This window comes from Apostichopus japonicus, chromosome 16 (assembly GCF_037975245.1).
Source record: "Apostichopus japonicus isolate 1M-3 chromosome 16, ASM3797524v1, whole genome shotgun sequence".
Lineage (NCBI taxonomy): Eukaryota > Metazoa > Echinodermata > Holothuroidea > Aspidochirotida > Stichopodidae > Apostichopus > Apostichopus japonicus.
The window spans coordinates 422,708-441,749 of record NC_092576.1 but is presented as its reverse complement, the minus strand read 5'-3'; the positions used below and the strand labels follow the sequence as shown (position 1 = coordinate 441,749).

Sequence of the window (19,042 nt, the reverse complement as noted above, 5' to 3'; positions counted from 1 at the left end):
ACTCCACATTGTAATAATATTACTGTATGACTCCACATTGTACTACTATTACTGTATGACTCCATATTGTACTACTATTACTGTATGATATTGTAATAATATTATGACGTATTTCCGTACAGTGACTTTCCCAATACTCCCACCTGTCTTCTCTCAGCCTCTCCATGTGTCTTTGATCTGTGTTAGAATAAATGCATGCTATAAGTTTGGCTGGCGTGACATTTGAAAGAGCAGACTCATTGATTTAATACAAACAATATTGATAGATATCATTTTGAGCTAGAAGTATGTTATTTTGAAGTCAAATTGATTGGGCAAGGTTTAATGTCTACCCATATGGGGCTCATGCTACTGCATTAATTTAGTCACAGACTGAGAGCTCTGAGGTCCTGAGTGGTGTATTCATTGTAAAGTATCTCAGTAAGACATTTTGTGAGCTCACATAAATGTCTCAGAGATATAATTTTTATTTGCCAAGAAGGTACACTAGAACTCTAAAAGTGTTTATGAGGTTAGGTTGCATACATGACACTTTGAGAGGACATTTTACACTTGAGGACAGAGTGACAGGGGTTGTGCAGGTGAGGATAATTGGTACTAGAGGCTAGAGCACAAAACTGAGAAATAAAGGATTATTAGTTCTAGAGCCTAGAGCACAAAACTGAAGAAAAGACAGAAACTAACATCGAACACTTTCTCTGTGTTACATTTTGTTTTTTATACTTTTAATTTAGATTTAGTATTTATTAGTTGAATTAATAAGTACTATTGCCTAATAGATCAAATTAATAATTACTAAATTAATAATAACTTTTTCCCAGTTACTCCCTTGTTCCCAGTTAGAGAGCAAAATTATTTGTCTATAAAGTTTATATATGGTAGAGGAGGTGTACAAGGGGGAGGGGGGGGGGTTGAGGGAGTGGAGAAATTATGTTAGAGAGCTACACACCTACAGTATGGTTCAATGGTGCTGAAGTTAGAACCCATCATCTTTCATTGGCAAATTATTTCAACACATTTTCAGACTTTGAAGTTGAAATCCTACCAATTCATCAGAGGGAATATATCTATGAATGGCCAATCTGTCAGCAAGCCAGTGATGGGTAGAGTTTAACTGTTGAGAACTTCTATAAGGAGACAACACCACTTTGAAGATTTAGTGTGAAAGTTAACGGGGCAAATTATATGATAATAATAATAATAAATGCTTAAGCGACCACAAATGCAACCCGCAAGGGCATATTGATTACAACTAACACGTCGGATGGCTTCCAATTCAACAGATTAACTCAAATTTGAAATCTTTATCAATTTTTTGTTATTTCAGGTGGGAAAATCGTAGCTTGCTCTTGGATTAAAAAACCCACCTAACTATAATCCCGCAGGGTATCAAACCCGGAAGTTCCCAATTGCTAAACCTCATTTCTTCAAATTCAACCGCCTTATATGTGTACTTAGGAAGGAAATATAAGAATGTATATAGATAGGGCTTTGCGGTGGATAGTTAATATCGTACCAATGTCCCGGTCGTCTTACAGTTAACCGCAGCAGGATCTCCAAGGTGATCAACCTCTGACACAAAAAGAACAATTTAGGTAAGAGAACTCGACAAGACGGATCCGTTAGTTTGAAACAAAGGTTATATTCATCAGTACTTTTATTTCACAGTACCCACAACTAGTTGTAAAATACAGACAAAAGCTATATATACATCTTCAGAAATTATAACATTTGAAATATTATATTTTTCTTATTTTTATCATTTGTAAAAAAAGAAATCAATAATGTTATAAAACCAATACCTTTTTAACATAATTTGACATTAAAAAATTAAACAACATTTGTCGAATGAAAGCTTCTTGGTTTTGAACAATGATGATAAGTTTTGCACTTGAAGCACTTTTATTTAATTAAGATCACTAATTCTGGGGCTATTCAACAAGTCTACAGTGTATACTGTAGTTATTCACGCAGCCCTAGTATATCCAAGAGATCTTTTTTTTTTTAAAGAGTCACCCAAGAAAGAGCCTGGGCACATGCACACCACCATGAAAATAAAATATTAAAAAAAAATATCAACCACGCTCATCAGCAGTCCCCTTATATTGCATCTGTAACTGTGTGAACATGACGGTCTTACGGTACGAGAGGTATCGCTGCCACAAGTCCGCTTGAAAGAGAATAAATGCAACATGTGGTTTCGGCTTAAAGGTGATGAACGATCGTTGGTGTAATATATGTATCTTATCAATATACATCACCTGAGAAAAATGTCGAGACGACTATCCAAGAGATAAACGATCGTCTATGTACTATATTTATCTTATCAATAGACATCACCTGAGCAAAAAGGACGAGTCGACTATCCAAGAGATGAACGATCGTCGGTGTAATATATGTATCTAATCAATATACATCACCTGAGCAAAAAGGACGAGTCGACTATCCAAGAGATGAACGATCGTCTGTGTACTATATGTCTCTTATCAATGCACATCAGCTGAACAATAGGCCGAGTCGACTATCCAAGAGATACTGTTTGTGAAATGTCGCCCCAAGATAGATTTTGCTGATCCAATCGCAGTCTCACTCCCCTTATATTGAGACAGTGAACGTGTGCTCATGATGACATTACGTCAAATGTGTATCACGGACTTACTGCACATGATCTTAGCCAAAAGGCCGAGACTTTTTGTAGTTACAGCTCACTACAGATTTAGCGGTCCTGGGTACCATTCACATGAATTAACTGATTATATTTTGCCAAGAAAGTTGTCAGGTAGTATATATATATATATATATATATATATATATATATATATATATATATATATATATATATATATATATATATATATATATATAAATATATATATATATATATATATATATATATATATATATATATATATATATATATATATATATATATATATATATAAATTGGCTGTTTACTTCAAATTGTTCACTTTATTTAATGTTTGTGTCTCATTCGAGATCCAGCCATTCTCTAAATGGAGCATATTTGATTGAATACAGTAGCATCATTATGTTTTTCATGTTAACTTAGTCGTATAAACTTAAATTTACAATCATGAGAACTGTAATGTATCTCAATTTGGTGCCGAGTTTATTAATTAAATACCGCAAAATGTCAGCATGATTAGTTTCCTGTTACACATAAACTGTATGCACATGGAAAAAGCTTATAAGGCTTTTCACGTTAAGAACTTATGTTACAAAGGGAACAATTATGTAGAAGTGAATAATAATATATACAATTATCACAAATGAGGCAAAATGGTTTTTATTTATTTTGATATTCCATGGTAGATTTTTAAACCCTGGATTAATTATTTCATGATTCGCAAGGATCAATGACAAGTCTGATGGTTCCTTTCTTATGAAGGGATTGAAGAAATTTATGTTCGTTGTCAAAGTTATGGACAGGGGTGCTAAAATTGACTAGTCTCGGATCATAGTAATGATGTAGTACTGGTGCGCCCTGTGGGTTCTTTTCATACGGATAAAATCCATATAGAGTAATTTCTTCACAAAAGGTTTCAGCAGCCATCAGCATTATAAGTCCAGACGAAGGGTAAGCCTCCATTTTCCATCTTCTAAAGTTAGGAAATAAGAGATAGAAATGATTTAACCAAAACGAATAGCAAAGAAGTGAAATACATCCACGTTGAAGTAACCTACAGACTGAATGTATTGGGATAACGTCTGCGCTCCGGAAGAGCGGTTATCTTTAAAAGATTACCTGAGTACGTTGAGAAATGAAACTACAGATAATCGGGTTTCCCAACGTCAAGTTTGGTTAACTATCGTAATGCCCAATGCATAATATACATGTTTTATAATGTAATAAACTAATACACAGTACTTTACAGTGCCTCGGCATGTACCTCTCTGTGTGTGTTTTTTTTCGTGACCCGCCATGCGGGATCCAAAACGTCACGGCCAAACGGCTCTACCGAACCTTCCCATTCTGACAAACGAAACTCAAGTCCAGCGAGCCAAAAAAGTAAATACACCCACCGACCTGCAGTGACAAACCCCCAACCACCAACTCAAACATTCAGAAAACTACAAAAGGACGACCAGCACGCAGCGAAACGAAACACCCCCTACCCAGCACACCAGCGTCCAAAAAAAGGCAGCCCCAAATAAACGGCGAAAATCGCCTTCAACCTGAAGGCGAATGTCAGACTTCACCACCTCCAGGACTGCCTGTCAACTGGCAAATTTCTCCCTAAACACCACATCACATCTATTCCTCCAAACAAGTTTTTTTTTTTACAACAGAACAAACACAAATAATACGGTGCAACACAGCAACAGAACAAACTGGACTGTCTAACCCATATAAAACAAAACCCTGCCATACCGACCAGGGACGGTCTCTCTCTGTGTTCGTGAACAAACTGGAGGATCTACCCCATATAAAACAAAACCCTGCCATACCGACCAGGGACGGTCTCTCTCTGTGTTCGTGAACAAACTGGAGGATCCACCCCATATAAAACAAAACCCTGCCCTACCGACCAGGAACGGTCTCTCTCTGTGTTCGTGATCATGTATGGTTTGGATGCATAGTGCGTAAAATTCAATAACAAAGAATAACCTCTTTTTTTCTACAAAAACAAAACAAGCGTCTCTTTTTTGTTGTTCATTCGATCCTTGATATGTAACTGTTCATCGCGGACACGGCAATTAGAGCGGTTTGTAATTGGACTTATCTATTGGTAATACCATGAGCGATATTTTCTTGGTGCTTCACATATGCCTCGTTCCAATATTTCTAGTTTGCGAAAAGAAAACAAGCAACAAGAACTTTTATATAGATGATATGAATCCATATTTAGAGAGTGAATAATCCCTTAAAAGTCACACTGAAAGTTTTATATAGATGATATGGATCCATATTTAGAGAGTGAATAATCCCTTAAAAGTCACACTGAAAGTTTCATATAGATGATATGGATCCATATTTAGAGAGTGAATAATCCCTTAACAGTCACACTGAAAGTTTTATATAGATGATATGGATCCATATTTAGAGAATGAATAATCCCTTAAAAGTCACACTGAAAGTTTTATATAGATGATATGGATCCATATTTAGAGAGTGAATAATCCCTTGAAAATCACACTGAAAGTTTTATATAGATGATATGAATCCATATTTAGAGAGTGAATAATCCCTTAACAGTCACACTGAAAGTTTTATATAGATGATATGGATCCATATTTAGAGAGTGAATAATCCCTTAAAAGTCACACTGAAAGTTTTATATAGATGATATGGATCCATATTTAGAGAGTGAATAATCCCTTAACAGTCACACTGAAAGTTTTATATAGATGATATGGATCCATATTTAGAGAGTGAATAATCCCTTAAAAGTCACACTGAAAGTTTTATATAGATGATATGGATCCATATTTAGAGAGTGAATAATCCCTTAACAGTTACACTGAAAGTTTTATATAGATGATATGGATCCATATTTAGAGAGTGAATAATCCCTTAAAAGTCACACTGAAAGTTTTATATAGATGATATGGATCCATATTTAGAGAGTGAATAATCCCTTAAAAGTCACACTGAAAGTTTTATATAGATGATATGGATCCATATTTAGAGAGTGAATAATCCCTTAACAGTTACACTGAAAGTTTTATATAGATGATATGAATCCATATTTAGAGAGTGAATAATCCCTTAAAAGTCACACTGAAAGTTTTATATAGATGATATGGATCCATATTTAGAGAGTGAATAATCCCTTAAAAGTCACACTGAAAGTTTTATATAGATGATATGGATCCATATTTAGAGAGTGAATAATCCCTTAAAAGTCACACTGAAAGTTTTATATAGATGATATGGATCCATATTTAGAGAGTGAATAATCCCTTAAAAGTCACACTGAAAGTTTTATATAGATGATATGGATCCATATTTAGAGAGTGAATAATCCCTTAAAAATCACACTGAAAGTTTTATATAGATGATATGAATCCATATTTAGAGAGTGAATAATCCCTTAACAGTCACACTGAAAGTTAAATTCCAGCGGTTATAGTTCTTTGCTCAATAAACTGCTATAATCTGTCTGTATCCTTAGGCCAGAATCACATTATCATAACATTTTATATGACGAGATATAAGTTACTCAAATTTTGGGTAATTTTTGTGAATACAGCTAACACCTGATTGAGTCTTGCTGTCGATGTTATTGCGCTGCAAGCGTTAATGTTCTTTTACCCCAATGATATTGTAACAATATCTGAAACATCGACAGGTAAACAAGCATTCCACATGCTACACATTTGGTGTCTTAATCAACGAAAGACCGTACTATGAGGGGGCATGACATCACAGACCCCTTTTTTCGAGGGACTCACTGGAGTAACATTGGGGGAGGAGGTTGAGTAATTACTCCGAATGGGTAACACTTCAGTTATAGGGACACGATATTGATGTGGAGTTTTCAAGTAACAATACAAAATATAAATGTCATTGCTTTATGTATTTTAAGGAAGTGTGTTATTACCTAATCTGTAGAAAATATCAGCAGCAAGTGCTTTAATCACATCAGCATATGATAACATTGAATGCGTTGTAATGGGCTGATGTGGCTTCATTCAATGATTACAATACTCGTTATTAAAAACTTAACCTCAAATGTTTCTTTATTGTTTGCCAGCAAAGGAATGCAGTACGTGAAAACGTTCTTGTGCGCTGTGCGTTGTGCGGTGTGCGTTGTGGGTTGTGCGTTATGGGTTGTGCGGTGTGCGTTGTGCGGTGTGCGTTATGGGTTGTGCGCTGTGCGTTCAGGACATACCGATGGGGATCATGGGGTATTTATTCTTACACTCAAACTACACATAGTTTCATTCAGAGTTATTTATGTAGAAGCAAACTTATGAAAGTGCACATGGTTGACTTGATTCTTTATCTTTACATAAGACGGTGTCAGCTTCGCTTAAGCTACGAGTATGGGTTATGGGAAATGCGAGACCTTTTGCAAGGACAAACATAATTATGTTGAGCAGGTGTTCCAGAACCCCCTACTCCCCCCCCCCCCCGCCCCAATCACGCCAGTAGAGATGGCCCTGCGTTGTGCAACAATGAAGGGTTACACTCTCCCCTTATACAATACATAACAAGACACGTGTACCCGCAACCACGTGCCTTTAGGTTAAATATCATATCCATGCCTAAAAACTGCATCAGGCACCGTCATGTATTTTGAGCACACCCCCGGCGTCTTTTACATATGAAACCTTGTTCAGATCACTTTGGTAATACAAATTTCACATGTGTCCAAAACAATATTAAGGGATTAATTTCGAGACGCCGAATTGAATTGGAAAACCTTGAAGGTTACTGTTCTCATAATACAAAATTAAATGAAGAAATACACTCAGGTTTCAATACCTTACCACCTTTCCCAACAATGACAGAGGCAACATATTGTCACATTTCGAGCATTCATGCTGAAACCTTGCATAAAGGCCGAGTCTGTCATATATAGCACTTTTGAATACGTGAAAACTGAGACATCATAAGCGTGTATACTTACTTCTTAGCTAAACCGCCAGCAGTCTTGTAGCTGAACGCAAACCTGGTATTTAAGTTCTTCTTCTTAACGTATCCAGCTATATCATGAAGCTGTTTCGAAAATGGACTCCCATGTGGCAATCCTTTTGCAAACCAAAGAATACTATCATTTAACGATCGAAGATTATCCATTATAGATTCATAGACCGTACTGTTATCAGGAAAAATGGTATCGTTGAATATTTTAGTTGTCATCTCAACGTTGATCATCATTAGCGTTGTCTTGTTGCCTACGTCATCACTGAAGCCTTCTGTTTCCGCCATATTCGCCCTCATGACGTAATTATGCTTGTTAATCTCATTACCGCATTTACTCTTTAAGAGTATTCCACTATTGCCTACTATTGCACATTTCGGCTGCTTTGTCAATGTCTCGAACGATGAGTCTATTTCGTTAATGGGACACTGTTTTCTTTTACTAGAAAACCCCTCTTCCTTGCTCTTCCATTTGCCAAAGGTTTGCTCGAATAACATATGTTTTGGCTCAGCGTTTTTATAGACGAAAATAGTGATATCCGTAGAAAAACAGGTTTGCATAGTTCTGAAAGATAGAGTCAGAGAAAAATAATTCTACGTACAACGTAAAAAATGGTTTACATGAGGCTCAAATTAATTTACACAGTATACGCAGTTGTGTGGTATCAGGGTATACAAGACGGAAAACAGAAATAAAACAAGATGTAAAAGTTGTACATGGAAAGACATTTCGAAAACATTTTTTTCATCAGACATGTTAAAGCCCTTCTCAAAAACATACAATATATCACTTCGTTATACCTTGCAAACTTTTTCATGTAAAAATCTTTCAAGGCGGTCATTTCCGTAGGTTTGCTGTTTTGTGGTATAACAAACCCTTGTTCAATATAAACATATATATACATTTATATATATATATATATATATATATATATATATATATATATATATATATCCTGTACTATAATGAGATTGTAACACTCTTCTCTATGGGCATACGCATGCTTTCCTGTTGGAATGTTTGGATGTGTACCTCCGCGTGTTAACGCAACATGTAATGGGGGTCTGAGGATGGTACATTCCCTCTCAGAGCCTGGAAATTTTTCAAACATGAAAACCTACATGGAGCCACTTGGTGCACAATTTTTACACTTATGTGAAACAAAACAATTTACTTGTCGGGGGGGTGGTCGGGGGGGGGGGGCTGTGTGCATGTCATAAGTAAAAAACTGGAAATTGTAGAAATAATAATAGCTACTTGTTCCCATTCCTCACCATCGGAGAGCTCTTAACTGCCATATATTTCTGTTGCACTGTGCTGAAGTAGCTAGGCTAGTCAACTTAACTAAGAAATCCATTTCTCCCTCGGTTCAAGATCACTAAGATCAAGATGTATTCACACTCATGTTTTTGACTTAAGAAAAAGTGGAAGTATTATGTAGGTATTTCAAACTTCAACTGCCTTGAAATGTCTTATCATGATTGTTGTTTGGTTGTTTTCAAAAGGGAGACAAGTTGTTTGTTATGGTTTGTCTGCCTTCCTTGTTTTACTTTTGCATGGTATGCTTGATTGTTTCTTAGAGGAAGTAATATAATTTTGTTTGCAAAAGACAGGACCTACTTTACTGTTTGGTTTTCTTGTATTGTATGTGTGTATGGAATTTATAACATTGTATCGTTTCATGAGCCCAATATTGTGCAAAGCAATCCGCGACAAGCAATTTAATGAGTCAACCCACCTGTTTGGGAATTTCTCGCCCATCCAAAAATCCACTCTCCATTTACGACTTTGGAGAAAATTGACATGCGGAATATCGCTCTACATTCCTGCAATCAATACCATCAACCAAGCTCATTGCATTCAAAGCCCATCCTTCGTCTAGATTGCCTTGCAATTGATATAAAAAACGCTAAGTGGACACCAATCAAGGCACAAACAGTGTATATCTCTAACCGACTATGTAGTAAAAACGACAGATGAAGGAATGGCAAAGGCATTCATTAACTCAATTACACTTTTTTTTTGTCGATATACAACCTTTTTCCACCAAATGTTAACTTTTAACAGATGTCGACCAAAGGTTGGATTTAGTGTTATATATAAATAAATAAATATATATATATATATATATATATATATATATATATATATATATACCACTAAATCCAACCTTATATATATGTATAAATATGTATATATATATATATATATATATATATATATATATATATGTATATATGTATATGTTTATATATATATATATATATGTATATATGTATATGTTTATATATATATATATATATATATATATATATATGTATATATATGTATATACATATATATATATAAATATATATATATATATATATATATTTACATATATATATATGAATATGAATAACGGACGGCTGTAACACTCGAGTGAGACACAATAATTAAATTAGTTAAGTGATTGGAAGTAAAACAGCCAATGTTTGGTTTTTGCAGAGCTTTCGAGCAAAACTAGGTCTTCAGTGCATGATTACCGAAAGTGACAAGGAGTAGCAGGAATTGAAACTACTCTATAAAAAAGAGTGGCGGCATGTTTGTGAAGTCAAAGCGACTTACTGATTTCTGCTGGATTTAGAAGAAGTTATGGAAAATCGGATTATTTTAATCCGTGTCGGATTATTTCAATCCGATTCCGTTGTAATTTCAAAGGAATTGCTTTGGTTTATCTGGCAAGGCAAATCGTTTCTGATGTTTAAACCGAATGGTGCCGTGGTCTTTAGGTTTAGTTCTCAGATATATATATATATATATATATATATATATATATATATATATATATATATATATATATATATGTACGCATGGTGAAATGTTCCACATGTTGGATAGAAATAATAGTAGAAAAGATAAGGACAACATGTAATGCCTTTAAATCCAACATAATATTTAGAATAAATATAATTAATTACACGCTACACAAATTTTCGGACACCCTGGTCCTTCGTCAGGCGTAAAAAGAGTGATTGAAATCACGTTAGTCTACCGTAAGCCCCAGACTGCTCAAAGTGCTTGAACCCGGAAAGAAAAGCCATATCCCTATTGAGACCATGAAAGTGTGAACCTACTTCAATTCGAGTCCTTCAAGTTTCTTTTATTATGGTTAGACAATTGATGCAAACTATACGTATATAAAATATTGGACATTATCACTGCTCTAATTGCTGATTAACTTATAGTGACAAACAACTTAGTAAACAGCCGTGCAAACTATACGTATATATAATATTGGACATTATCACTGCTCTAATTGCTGATTAACTTGTAGTGACAAAGAACTTAGTAAACAGCCGTGCAAAGTTAATAAATATACCCAACGTCTACGAAGGAACTTTTTGCCCATACATTTGTGTGTGTACACGTATCGTTGCATACCTCATACTTACATGCACGGTTGTAGATGAAATATAGAAGATTGGCAGGCCTATCGAAGAACCCTACAAAATGGACAGGGAGGGGGGGGGGGATTGAAGAGGTGATAGACACGTTTCAAGATACGGATGTAGGCTACTGTTAAATGGTAAAAAAATGACGAATATATGAATAGGATGTAAATATGGGTACACACAATGATAGCGTAAGGTTAGGCCAAAAAGTATAACGAGTAACGATACTAGTTTGGTCAAACGGAACTTAATTAGGACCTAGGTCCAAGTGAGGCCTAGCATATGGCTAAATTTTTATGGTAGCTGCAAGGATTGAATCAAGAGTGTAATTAATGTTATTATGACTAATATTACTTACATGACTAACATAAGGCATTGGGAGCTAACTTGACGCCATATGACCGTGCATGACATACATTAAAGTACACCTTTCTAGGCTACGTATTAGTTCTTTACTAGCCTACTTACTACTTAGCCTAACTTACTGGCAAATATCATAGGCCTAACGTTAGGCTAGGCCTAAGAGCAGCCACTATCAGTATTAATCTACGTTGCGCGTGGTTGATACTGATACTGGTCAATCGATCGTAATAATGAATACAATATACATTCTTTTTATGTTGAAGAAACATCTATTGACAAAGCCTACTTCTCAGCAGGAGCCAGTCATAGGACTTTCTCAATATCAACACAAGACAAGCAATATGCCTGACATAGACTAAAGCGATGACAATGAAAATGGGAAGCTTCACCCAGCAGTGATGCAGATGCAGATGAAGAAGACTTGGAATATGAAACAATACTGAATCAGCAGCTATATTGATTACTAGACGGAAATCATCAGGCAAAGCTTCTCCACTAACAAAGGGAATAACTGATGATGCACATGGATTTATTAACAGTATTGAAGCTTATACAAAGAGACAGTTATCAGGATTCTTTGATACTTATGGCTTTGACTTTACTGATGCAAACAGGAACTCTAAAAGGCATTAATCGCATCAGATTTAAAGTAGTTTTCTTATTCCTAACTATTCATTGTACTTATATCATCCATTACATCTTGAAAGTGGTATGTTCAGAAACAAAACTTATAGTGTAAATGTTTTTTAAGAACAGATCATCGTTTTTTACTTCTTTTGTTTTATCACTTAGCTTTCAAAAGGACTTTAGTGAAGTATGATATCAGCTAACTTGGTTTATTCATCCAAGGTTATGTGTGTACTTCATACTTTATCAGCTAAAAATACTTTGTGTACATAGATTTTGTTTATAACACCATCACAGTAACGTCTTACAAAATCAATTGAACAATTTACAAACCTGTACATAGAGTACTAATATGACATGATGATGGTACCCCTAGCTTTGGTTTAGCATCACAATGATCTGGTCTTAGTTAACCAACCTTGTTCTGACAAAACCACATTGTAATTTAAACCTGTTGAGACATGATATATGTGCTTCCATTGCAAACGTTTGCATTTGTTTTATATTATTGAATGGAGAATTAGTATAGACATCAGCCACGTGGTCATCTTTCAAAGCATCTCTAGACTTGCGCCCAAAAATCAGGTTCTGATTCAGGATCCTTTAACTGTTAATTTAACGGGTTTGTAATGCTTATATTTTCTTGACTTGAGAAATAAACAGACAAAGTAACATTAGCACATTTGGCAGGAGAATCAATGGGTGGGTGAGAGTAGCGTGTTACAATAGCGATGGGTGAACGAGCGAGGCATGTTACGATGACAATGGTCTGACGAGAGTAGCATGCTATAATGACAATGGTTAGACGAGGGTAGCATGCTACAATATCAATGAGTGGACGAGAAGCATGTTACGATAGCATTTCAGGCTACTAACTTATTTGACAGCGTAAACAAACCTTTTGTTTTGTCATTGTTATCACGGATATGAAGTTATAAAATTGCATTTATTTTCTTCGAGTTGTTCAATTAATCATTATTCAATATACTGTGATGCTAGATCTGTCTTTTGGGTTTGGTTAATTCTATAGTTGTCCACCATCCTCTAACCTTTCCATGTTCACCCTTGGTGGTACCAATTTACCTATTTTAATTATATCATTCAACAACTTTGTTTATAGTCAGTAAAAAACAGGGGCTTCAAAATATCTGTATAGATCATTATGAATATATTGATGAACTATCCATGACACAATAAAGGGAGAAAAAGTGCTAAAATAATGTCGAAATATCTACCAATAAATTGATATATGTTGCCCAATTAGGAGTAAAGGATGCCCAGACATTTGAGTATGCGTATTCAACATTTCGCCAACGAATGATAAACATTGACCAACAGGCGACTTGGGTAATTTATAAGTTACTATGTATTGCCTGTATAATATCCAAACTACGAGTAAAACCATTACCGAACAGTAATTGGTCAATATATGCCCAACCGTCGGTTGGATTCATATTTCCTCAGCGTTGGTTAAGAAAGTTGGCTAGAAAACTAAGTGTATGGCCCTAAACAACTAGTTGTATATTTATAGCCGATGTATATATACATTGGCAGTCTTTATTTTTACAATTTACCTCCAATTTATTTACAAAATTGTCCCTTTACAACAGGCTGCAAAAGAAAATATCCTCAACGACAAACGTATACGTTTTCACGATCTTAGTTAGTCTATAATTGAGACAGCAAAGCAACGTATATAGCATATACATAAGAGAAATGTTGCTTACCTATCACATATTTTATCGCACATTTTACGTACATCAAACACACGATCCTTTGCTTTTTGTCTGTTGTCAACGTGAAGGTCGGAAACAACTTTTTCGATTTCAGCTGCCGTTTTAATCCTTGATGTTGTTCTCCAACTGCGCTGTAACAGCACAAATAACGTAAAAATGACAACAGAACATATAAAAAGAGCCCTAAACTTTCTACAAAGTCTCTCCATATTTATTCGATATTTATATTACGATATTTAGTATGGTTCAGAGGTCTCCGTTCATACATCGCTTAAAAAACGCGCAAAGTCAGATCTTAACGTGCGGCGTATTGTAGAATATGCTGTCGCTGAATTTATGCATATTCAGCAGACGACAGTTTAGGACAGCCAATTGAGACAATTTCTGAATGATCGAGAGCCTATATCCCAGCCAATACTATATGAAACGGGACACGGAATTACATTATAGCAAACACGTGCCAACTGTCTGTATTAGATATCACAACTTAACAATACTAGTAAATTATCAAAGCAGTTTGGTAAAGGTTTCATACTAAAGTACTGCCCTTTCAATAATGCAGTGTTTATTTGCGCCATTGGAAAACCAGCACGATATACTAGATAAAATATGCTATATTCCATCCTTACACAGCACAACAGAAATGATAACATAATCATGAACATTGTGTGTGTTCATATCACTAACAAGAGCCAAACGTTACCTGATTTCACAAAACTAGCATCCTTACAGGGTGCCCATTATACTCACAGACTATCAGAATCATTTCATGAAATTTAAGACGTCATAAAGATGTTCTCCAAGTCATAATCGATATACGAGTGTTTCAAAGCATGTTTTTTTTGGAAGGTGAGTATAGAAAAGTAAACAATGTTGTGGTCCTCAGCACTAAGCACTAGCAAAATAGCCTTTTTCTTGCTAGCAGTGGTAGAAAGTTCAAGAAACTTTTTCTCCAATGAGCCTTAGGATAGGGGGATGTCCATGGTTAGCAAGAAATAGAGATGGTGGTTTAACTGACATATTATGCCTATAGTAGTATGGAGAAAGTCAAAATAAAATGTCATGCACAGTAGATCGAAGCATATCAAAGAGGATTCAATCAATTATAAATCAACAAAGTATATGGCAGATTTATACTCTTCGCCAATTATATATTTGTGTCTTAATTAGTAACCAAGCCACAGAAAGTAAGCACGCATAAATGGCATGTGCAGCACAATCTTGTAAGCAGGATTGTATCTATAGAGCAATTTTGTGATGGGCTCTATTAGAATTGCAGAGCGCAGATTTTACTGACCAGGGTCCAGTGGGAGTCCAGAGAGGCAGCCCCTTTCAGAAGCTACTACCTTGCAGATATTTTGAAAGACCTACAAGATGGTATATCACCTCATGTAAATCACTTGTTCATGCATTTGTTACGTCACACATAGATTACTGCAATTCATTATACTGTAACTTACCTTCACATCTCATAGATAAACTTTAGAAAATCCAAGACGCTGCTGCCAGACTTGTAACGGGTACTTCCACATATGACCATATAAAACCCGTCCTACATAACTTGCATTGGCTTCCAGTTAGAGAAAGAATATCTTATAAGATATTATTACTCACTTTTAAATGCATTTACAATATTGCACCGCAGTACCTTTGTGATTTAATTTCTCTTTACACTCCCTCTACTCCGTTGCGTTCCTCGTCCCGTCTGCTTTTAACTGTCCCTAACATAAGAACTGTACAATTTAGACCGAGATCTTTTAGCTATGCTTCGCCAGTTTTATGGAATTCACTCCCTGAGGTTTTAAGAAAAATTGAAAGTTTTACCCTTTTTAAATCCAAACTTAAGACTCATTTATCTGCAAAGCTTATAATATCTGAATTCATTTTATGTATTATTATTCGTAAATTGTTTTCTTGCTATATATTTGTTTTACTGTTTATCATGTAATTATTATATTCTTTTATCCACTATTTTTATTAACTTAATTTAACTTAATAAGTTTTTTTTTTAATTCTTTCTTATTATTGTGTTATACTTCATATTGTAAAGCGCACATGAATATATATATATGTTATAGTTTTTGCGTTATATAAAGAACCATGATAATAATAATAACAACACCAACCTCCCCCCCCCCCCTCCCAAAAAAATGTTTAATTCTGACTAAATCATCTTTTCTTCGTAAATCCAGGAATCAATGTGCAGCTCACTATAAACCTCGTATATTGCATAAAGGGGACCTACGTTGAGTGCGTGTGAATTGTGCATGTACTATTGTTATGCGCACAATGAATTGGTAAGTACGAATCGCGCTCTGTGTATGGTTATAACTCTAGTGGTATAACTTACTACAAACCTGATTGGAGGAGTTACTAGTAAACATCAAAGCAGTTTGGCAAAGGTTTCATACTAAAATGCTGCCCTTTAAATAATACAGTGTTTATTTGCGCCATTGGAAAACCAGCACGATATACTATATAAAATATGATATATTCCATCACTGGTTGTCACGGGGCAGCTAATTTTTTTTTTTTTTTTTGTGATAAAAATTGGTAATTTTTCAAAACGTGATACAACATCCAAGTCACGAAAACTTGAACTACCCTGCATGAATTTAAAAAGGAGAGGGATGCATGGTCACTGCAAGAAGGTATTCCAGTTCTACGGTGGCTTAATAGGAACATAGGGGGAAAAAGGGTCCTCAAATCTTAACATTTATCTCAAACATTTGACATTTGATCTCAGAATTTTAACTTCTAAGGTAAAACATTGTACAAATCTTGATGTAAAAAGTTACAATTTTAACATTAAAAGTCAAAACTTTGCTATCAAAATCAAAATTTTGAGACAATAAGTCAAAAGTTTGACTTTAAAATTCAACATTTTGAGATAAGAAGTCAACATTTTGAGATTTGAGGACAATGTTTTTCCCTATGTCACTATTAAGCCACCGTACATTTTCACTTGTTTCAAAGAATGATTCCATATACATGGAAAATAAAATCAGATTAATGTAATATTTTCTGCATCGCTTCATACATTAAAAAGCAGATTTTTACAATCCTCCTTTATTTGCTAATCGGAGCACCGATACGGATTTTTTCCTGGGGGGGGGGGGGCAAGACAGCCTGAGGCCAAGACAAATGTTGTCAAAATTCACCAAGTTAACATACGTGTTTGCTGCTGAATTTCGGAAAACACTCTGACCAGGCGGGTTTAATGGAGAAAAGCTGTCGCAATCAAAAGAAAGAAATATATTTTCTGTTGCCCTTATGACGCGAACGATTTACTGTAAAATCACTGCTACCAACCATATAAGCATGCTCATCACACAAATGAACCTCTATATATGTACTCGTATCGTCCACTTTTTACCCAATTCCACGGAGGAAACGTCTGAAAACACCTGTTTATTCATTGTAATGGAAGAGAATGACACAATTTCGCAAGCTACATCGGTATGACCAAAAGTAAGATACTTTTCAAGAGAATGAACCTAACACAGGCTAGCCACGAATGTGAAAGTTATTCCTAGGCCTAACGGTCGTACACGAAACAGAGAGATTTGATTGGCGCTTGATCTGTTGGGCGGGGCTTGCAAATTGTTATTGAAGTTTGTAGAATCTACGGACTCAATAAAAAATCTGGCGAATTTCGTACAGCTCAAAATGTTTAACGACAGATAACTCAATAAAAATAATGAATATTGATATGAAAATTGCATAGAACAGTGTAATTTTTACTGAGCTTTGAAGGCAGAAAGCTGGAAAGGTCTCAATTTAAACTTTGGCAAACACACATTGAGACTTTAATAAAGGTCTATTTGAAAATCATTACTTTGAAAATTATTGGGGGCTATTCCCCCGCCCCATCTCGGTGGCTCTTTAAATGTCATTTCATAGTCTAGTACATATATGCATGGTTTCATTACAAGTTCGGTTTGTTCATGGAGTTAATTAGTTCAATGTTGTTTTGCTTTGTTTATCCTATTTTAAAGTTGTGTTATTCCTTCCCCTATTACAAGAATCCCATTAGTGATTTTACAGTCATGAAACTAATTACGACAGCCTTCTTCCCAGTACAAAAACAAGTATGGCATAAAGATTAGAACATGCTTGACGCATCTATACACGGTACAGGGACTGTAATATTGTGCATTAATTAATGTGCTTGATGTGGAGTAAATCTACAGACTTACGTCCCATCTACCTTCCCCTATATCTAGAGACGCCTTTGAATGGAAAACGTTAATATTTTCCAAAATGAAAGCAAAAAAAACGGAAAACCTAAAAATTATAGTATTATTCTAGCAGATATGCCGACTTTGTGCTCGTAAATTTGTTCCAACAACTCTGGAAAATAATGTTTGCAAACTTTACCTAAAAGAAATATATAACCCCTAACACAAAATGGTTGAGCTTGAGACATGCTGCAAACGGTTTTGTTGCAACTCGATGTCCGCACCTGTTTTATACTGTACCATTTACTTGACATGGATGTAAAAACTTTTCTTGGCAAACTGCCAATAAGAAATTCTACTATCAGTGTATTTTGCTAGTATTGCGTCAAAGAAGTTATAGCGTGTAGACTTAAACGCTTTACAGTCATCGTGACACAACATTTTTTACCTCATCGTCCGACCACATACTTTGCATAGTCTCCTGCGACATGTTATACAGGAAAATATCGTTAATAATAATAATAATGGGCTTTGCCGATTATCTGGACGTCTTCAAGAAAGCAGATGGAACTTTATACTGAATGTATGCGGATATATGCGGGCAGCTACACTGTGTACTACTCAGCTTAGTTTGGCAAAGTGCCATCCAGATGGCGCAAACATTGCAAAACAAAGTAATTTTACTATTCTTTCAATTTTATAGCCAAGTAAGAATAACAATAATTTCTCGTGTGGGCAGTTTTCCAAAAAAGGTAGGGCCAGGCCCATTTTTCTAGTGAAATAAAATAAGCTAAAATTCGGCTTACTAAACGTACAACATATTTAAAAAAAAATTGATACCATACTTAACATCTAGGCATACAGGGTTCTTACTACAGGTTGGTTATAATTGTTAGTTCCCTTTTTTTTTTTTTTGATATATTTTGTAACAAGGTATGACACTCATCACGGAAAGCGCACATTGACCAACTTTTTTTTAAATACTTTAAACGTAACTGTCCTTCCTTTTTGGTTCCAATGCCAATGGATGATATGTATCCAAATTGGTGTGTATTTGTGTGTGACAATGAGCCTCATAAACATTCCCA

The 19,042-nt window shown here is 35.2% G+C and overlaps 1 protein-coding gene and 1 long non-coding RNA gene across 4 annotated transcripts in view; both read right to left on the bottom strand.

Moving 5' to 3' along the window:
* Positions 1-2,074: 2,074 nt before the first annotated feature.
* LOC139983369 (uncharacterized) lies at positions 2,075-2,822 on the bottom strand. Its single transcript, XR_011798636.1, has 2 exons — positions 2,421-2,822; positions 2,075-2,261 (listed from the first exon to the last, which is right to left on the bottom strand). It is a non-coding gene; the product is annotated as an uncharacterized lncRNA (long non-coding RNA).
* A 101-nt stretch (positions 2,823-2,923) lies between these two features.
* Positions 2,924-19,042, bottom strand: part of LOC139983340 (alpha-2,8-sialyltransferase 8B-like) — a 217,621-nt gene continuing 201,502 nt past the window's right edge. Inside the window, exons 2-4 of one of the 3 annotated variants that reach the window (XM_071996864.1) lie at positions 13,765-13,904; positions 7,599-8,177; positions 2,924-3,620 (exon numbers count right to left, since the gene is read on the bottom strand). In XM_071996864.1, coding sequence (XP_071852965.1) covers positions 3,359-3,620; positions 7,599-8,177; positions 13,765-13,787 — 864 coding nt within the window. In that variant the 5' untranslated portion in view covers positions 13,788-13,904 and the 3' untranslated portion in view covers positions 2,924-3,358. Of the gene's footprint in view, positions 3,621-7,598; positions 8,178-13,764; positions 14,085-19,042 lie in introns of those variants that run through there. The other 2 variants (XM_071996863.1, XM_071996862.1) reach the window with 2 other exon arrangements.